This window comes from Motacilla alba, unplaced genomic scaffold (genome assembly GCF_015832195.1).
Source record: "Motacilla alba alba isolate MOTALB_02 unplaced genomic scaffold, Motacilla_alba_V1.0_pri HiC_scaffold_28, whole genome shotgun sequence".
Taxonomy (NCBI): Eukaryota; Metazoa; Chordata; class Aves; order Passeriformes; family Motacillidae; genus Motacilla; species Motacilla alba.
This window is the reverse complement of record NW_024037374.1, coordinates 4,355,788-4,361,662: the sequence shown is the minus strand read 5'-3', so window position 1 is coordinate 4,361,662 and position 5,875 is coordinate 4,355,788. Positions and strand designations below refer to the sequence as shown.

Below are 5,875 nucleotides of genomic sequence, written 5' to 3'. Positions count from 1 at the left end.
CAGTGACAGATATCAGCACAGGTCCCCATAGAGGCAGCATCAGTGTCGCTTTTCCAACCTCCTCAGGGTTGTTCTAAGGTTGCCATCAGAGCCTGCAGAGCCAGAGCTGCCCCTGGGCAGTGCCTGAGCTGGGAGGGGTCTGCAGGGCAGAGCTGAGCCCCCAGGGCGGGACTGGGCTCTGGCAGCACTGGCAGGGCCCAGCCCTGGCCACAGGGAAGCAGCTGCTGGCAGGGAGGGACAGCTCCAGGCAGCAGAGCCCTGGGCAGGCAGTGGGGGGAAAGTGCCTGAGGCTGTGCTGGGATATTTGAAGTCCTATCCAAACCCAACTATTCCATGATTACTTTTTTTAGAGATCCCCTTTGCAAGGCACCGCAAATGTCGAACAGCAGCTCCATCAGCCACTTCCTCCTGCTGGCATTGGCAGACACGCGGCAGCTGCAGCTGCTGCACTTCTGCCTCTTGCTGGGCATCTCCCTGGCTGCCCTCCTGGGCAATGGCCTCATCATCAGCGCCGTAGCCTGCGGCCAGCACCTGCACACGCCCATGTTCTTCTTCCTGCTCAACCTGGCCCTCACTGACCTGGGCTCCATCTGCACCACTGTCCCCAAAGCCATGCACAATTCCCTCTGGGACACCAGGAACATCTCCTACACAGGATGTGCTGCACAGGTATTTCTGACTGTATTTTTTATCTCAGCAGAGCTTTCCCTCCTGACCATCATGTGCTACGACCGCTACGTGTCCATCTGCAAACCCCTGCACTACGGAACCCTCCTGGGCAGCAGAGCTTGTGCCCTCATGGCAGCAGCTGCCTGGGCCAGTGGCTTTCTCTATTCACTGCTTCACACGGCCAATACATTTTCCCTGCCCCTGTGCCATGGCAATGTCCTGGGCCAGTTCTTCTGTGAAATCCCACAGATCCTCAAGCTCTCCTGCTCCAAGTCCTACCTCAGGGAACTTGGGCTCATAGTGTTCTCAATCTGTTTATGTTTTGGTTGTTTTGTGTTCATAGTTTTCTCCTATGTGCAGATCTTCAGGGCTGTGCTGAGGATCCCCTCTGAGCAGGGACGGCACAAAGCCTTTTCCACCTGCCTCCCTCACCTGGCCGTGCTCTCTCTGTTCCTCAGCACTGGCATGTTTGCCTACCTGAAGCCCCCCTCCCTCTCGTCCCCCTCCCTGGATCTGGCCCTGTCAGTTCTGTACTCAGTGGTGCCTCCAGCCCTGAACCCCCTCATCTACAGCCTGAGGAACCAGGAGCTCAAGGCTGCAGTGTGGACATTGATGACTGGATGCTTTCAGAAACATTAAACTGCTGACCAATTTCTGCCAATCACTTCTAATAAAAGTATTCTTTAATACTTCTTGTTGGTTTCATTTTGGAGCTGATTTTTCTTTGGTTTTTTTTTTTTTTTCATATTGTCCACAAAAAATGTCATTGTTTGTGCCATTTCTCATTTGGTTTCTCTCCACCTTTCCTGTGGCCACAGAACTTGTCAATGAATGGCTGTACTCTTGCAGGCTTTACAGGAACTAAAGGATCTCCTAGCAGAGTTTTCTGCAGAGATGCCCTTTGGTTGCCTCCTCTGGAGCTGCAGCAGCAATGTCTGTGTGCAGAGCTGGGGGCAGATCAGTGCTGGCCCAGCAGCTGTGCCCAGCAGCAGCAGCAGCACTTGGTGTTGGCAGTGCTGCTGCCGTGGCCCTGCCCCGCTGCCCTGGTGGCCCTGGTGTTGCTGTAGGGCCTGAGTGCTCTCGGGGCCGGGCACAGTGCTGGGGGTGGCAGTGCCGGGGCTGCAGCAGGGACAGGCCATGGGCACTGCTGGGGCAGCGCTGACGCCTCAGGCCAGGGCCTGGGGGCTGCAGCCTCCTTGCCCAGGCTCTCTCAAGAACACACCCATGCCAATGTTGAGCACAGAAAACCCCCATGAGCAGCCCCAGGGTGGCCGTGGGCAGGCTGGGGGCAAACAGCATGGCTGGTGCTCTGCAAGGGCCCTGGGGCACACGGGAAGGAGCAGCAGAGCAGGGGCTGATCCATCCCCAGTGCGCTGCACAGCCCAGGGCAGCGTCCCAGAGCGTCCTCATGGAGCTGCCAACACCATCCCCCCTCTGCAGCCCTGGCCTCTCCCCCAGCTCACACAGGTGCCGCATCCTTGCAGGCACAGGCACGGCAGCACTGGCTCAGGAGCCCCTGTTTGCATTGCACACAGCAGGCGGGAGCACCCCCATGCTGCTGCTGTGGGGACATGAACCTGAGGGAGCACAAATGCCATCAGCCCCTGGGGCCAGCAAGGGCTGGGGGACAGCAGGGAAAGCACTCAGCTTTGTGCTGGCCTCTGCAGTCAGCCAGAAAGTTTGTTCCCATCAGCTGGCAGTTTCCTGTCCCACTGCAGACGCTGTTGCCCAGAGCCAGGGCTGCCTGGCAGCCACCCCCTAACTGCCCTGAGCATTTCCTGGGCTTCACCTTTGATTTCTTTACTCTTCCCTTGCCCAGATTTCTTCTTCTTTCCCAGCCCTGTTCCCTGCCCTGCAAACAGCCCATCCCTGTTTGCCCTTTCTTCTCTGGCCCCACTCCTCATTGCAGTTCCTGACTTGGCACCATGGGAACGGCCCTTGGGGAGCAGGATCATCCTCCAAGTGCTGCAGCAATTGTCTGCAGGCTCCTGCAGTGCCCCGTGCTGCTCCCTTGCCAGAGGCAGCCCAGGCCAGGTGGGTCCATCTGGGCTGCTGTGTCTGCCTGTGGGGCTCCCTGTTCTGGGCAGTGAGGAGGAGCTGCAGAGGCTCTGCAGCACTGACAGGATGGGCTTTGGGGCTGGCAGGAGAAGCTGAGGCACCTGGGCTGCTGGAGCTTCTGAAGAGGAGGCCCTGGGCTCATCCTGCCACTGCTCCAAGGGTGGTTTCAGAGAATCTCAGAATCAGCAAGTTTGGAAAACACCTTGGAGATCATCAAGTCCAACCTTACCTTTTCTAAGCCTCTTCTTCTCCAGGATAAACAACCCCAGCTCTTTCAGCCACTCCTCACAAGACCTGTGTTCCAGATGCCTCCCCAGCCTTGTTGCCCTTTTCTGGACATGCTCCATCCCTTCCATGTCTGTCCTAAATTGGGGGGCCAGAACTGCACACAGCACTCGAGGTGCTGCCCAAGCAGTGCCCAGCACAGGGCAAGAATCACTGCCCTGCTCCTGCTGGCCACACCATTCCTGATGCAGGCCAGGAGCCATTGGCCTTCTTGGCCACCTGGGCACACTGCTGCCTCATGTCCAGCCTGCTGTCCAGCAGTCCCTGCAGGTCCCTTTCTGCCTGGCTGCTCTCCAGCCACTCTGTCCCCAGCCTGTTGTGCTGCAGGGGTTGTTGTGGCCAAAGTGCAGGACCCGGCACTTGGAACTGTTAAACGTCACCTTGTTGGATTTGGGCCCTGGATCCAGCCTGTCCAGGGCCCTGTGCAGAGCCCTCCAACCCTCTAGCAGATCAACACTCCCAGACAACTTGGTGTCACCAGGGTTCCATGAGGCCCCAGAGTGTCCCAATGGTCTCCATGATTCCATGAGGCCTCCCAGTGTCACAATGTCCCTTTGGTTCCATGGGACTCCTTCATGTCACAAAGTCCCTCGGATCCTTGAGGCCCCACAATGTCATCATGGAACTGTGGTCCCCAAGGCCCTGCCGTGTCACAGTGGATTCTTGGTTCCATGAGGTCTGGCAGTGCAGCAATTCTCTCCCAGGTTCCACAGTGTCACAATGATCTCTTGGTCCCAAGGGCCACCACGGTGTCAAACATGTTTCCTTCATTCCAGGAGTCCCTGAGGAGCAGCACTGGCCCCTTGATTCCATGGGCCCCTGCAGTGTCACCATGGCCCCATCATGACACCAGGTCCTGCTCTGTCACAATGCTCTGCATGGTTCCACAAGGCCCTGCAGGGTCACAGTGGCCTCTTGGCTCCATGAGGCCTCCGAGTGCCACAAGGAATTCCTTGGTGCTGCAGTGTCACAGTGGAGCCCTGGTGACACAAGATCCTGCAGTGTCCCCAGGGTCCCTTGGTTGTCCACAGTGTCACAATTGTTCCCTCGGTTCCCAGAGCCCTTGCAAGGGAGCCATGGCCCCTTGATTCCATTGTCCCCAGGCTCTCCCAAGGGTCTCCTTTGTTCTGCAGGCCTTGTGGGGCAGGGCCAGTGCCTGTGCAAAGCATTGAAAACAGGCAAGTGGCCCAGAGAGGAGGCTGCTCTGTGCCCTTGGTGGCATGGACAGAGCAGGGAGGGGGCCCAGGATATTTGTCCCTGCCAGCCTCTGTCCCCAGGCCTTGGCAGCCCTGGCTGCTGAGCCCAGCTTTCCCCTGGTCTGACTTTGGCTGCGGCCCAGCTCCATCCTCCTGCGGGGCTCAGGGCCTGTTCCTGGCCGTGGCCAGCCCTGGCTGCCTCTCTGCTGGCCCAGAGGCTGGCAGAGCCCGGGGCAGGGCTGTCTGTGCAGCCCCACAGGTGCCAGGGGCTCTGCAGGAGCTGGCAGAGGCTGCCCAGCAGAAAAGCCATGGGGCACAGAGAGATCCAATCCCAGCTGGGCACCCCAAGGCACAAGTGGCACTGCCTGTTCATGGGCACACAACTGATATCTGCCTGGAATGGGGCACAGGTGTTAATACTTGAACATGTCGTATTATAAAAGCACATCTCCATCAACCAGATTATTAGAATACTTTTTAACAATTGCAAAATTTCCCCTCTAGGAACAGAAATTTCCTGGAAATACTGATTGCAGGACAAGAAATACTGCAATCATGTGACTTGTGTTTGCAAAGAGCAAATCTAGGCAGAATCGGGGCAGGGAAGGTTTGGGGAGACCTTGGGATCTGTGCTGGGCACAGAAGGTGTTTTCCATTGCTCTGAGACTGTCTGCTATGGAAGGGGGATTTAATATGCAGCAGAGGAATGACTTTTGCATTTGATGGAGCTGTGCCTTGCCTTGGCTTTGTTGGCTGACAAGAAATGAACATCCCTCTGTGTGTCGGGCAGCTCCTTCTGCAAGGAAAGCAGGTGGGAGTTGGAGCCAAGGAGCTGAAAGCTGCAGCTGCAGCCTGGGCTGGAGGGAGCTCAGATTTGCACAAGTCTGCTCTGAGTGCCAGGCCTTGGATGGGGGAAATGGTGGGGTGGGGGTAGGGACAGAGTCTGATTGATTGTCAGACAATAATATTTCAATTCAAACTGCATGAGGAGGTACTTGGACTCAGTGTCAATTGGAGATTGCACATATCAATGTATTAACAGGAAACAAAACCTAAACAGGAGCAAAAAAAAATTTGCTCACTATCTTTGTAAGTATAATATATTCACTTTGAATACACTGCTGGAATCTGTCTAATAACCACAAAAAAATTTGGAAAGTGAAATCAATTTATTCCCAGAGGCTTGGCTTGTGAAGGTGTTTGGATGTTCATGATCCCTGGGACACTGAATTCCTGCACTGAAGAGCTGCAGGCTGAACAAGCCTCTGGAGCAGTACAATTCAGCAGCAGCCTCCAAGTTGCTGAGGATGTCAGCAGCCCCCACTGAGGCCATCCCTGGCCAGAGCCCCTGGGGGAATGGGCAGACAAGGAGAGCGTCCCTGGGGCTGGGGCAGCACAACTCAGAGGCACCAGCGGCTCCAGCTGGGAAATGGAGTGTGGAATGGGGCTGGGAGAGCCCTGCCTGGGCTGTGCCAAGAAGGACACACAAGCCCTGACCCCCATCCACCAAACAACTTTCTGAAGGAGACATTTAAAAGGAATTACAATTCTGTGTGTATTCTGAGTTGGACTCCCTAGAGAAATAACACAAAGAGATTCTCAGGAGCTCCAAACAACCAAACAGCCTTTACTGGGAACATTGTAAAATCAGAGAACCTTTGGCAAAA

At 56.0% G+C, this 5,875-nt stretch overlaps 1 protein-coding gene across 1 annotated transcript; it reads left to right on the top strand.

The window, feature by feature from the left end:
• The first annotated feature begins 375 nt into the window (after positions 1 to 375).
• LOC119696402 (olfactory receptor 14C36-like) lies at positions 376 to 1,308 on the top strand. Its single transcript, XM_038126116.1, has one exon. It carries the CDS (start codon positions 376 to 378, stop codon positions 1,306 to 1,308), a length of 933 nt encoding a protein of 310 aa, XP_037982044.1.
• The last annotated feature ends 4,567 nt before the right edge of the window (positions 1,309 to 5,875 follow it).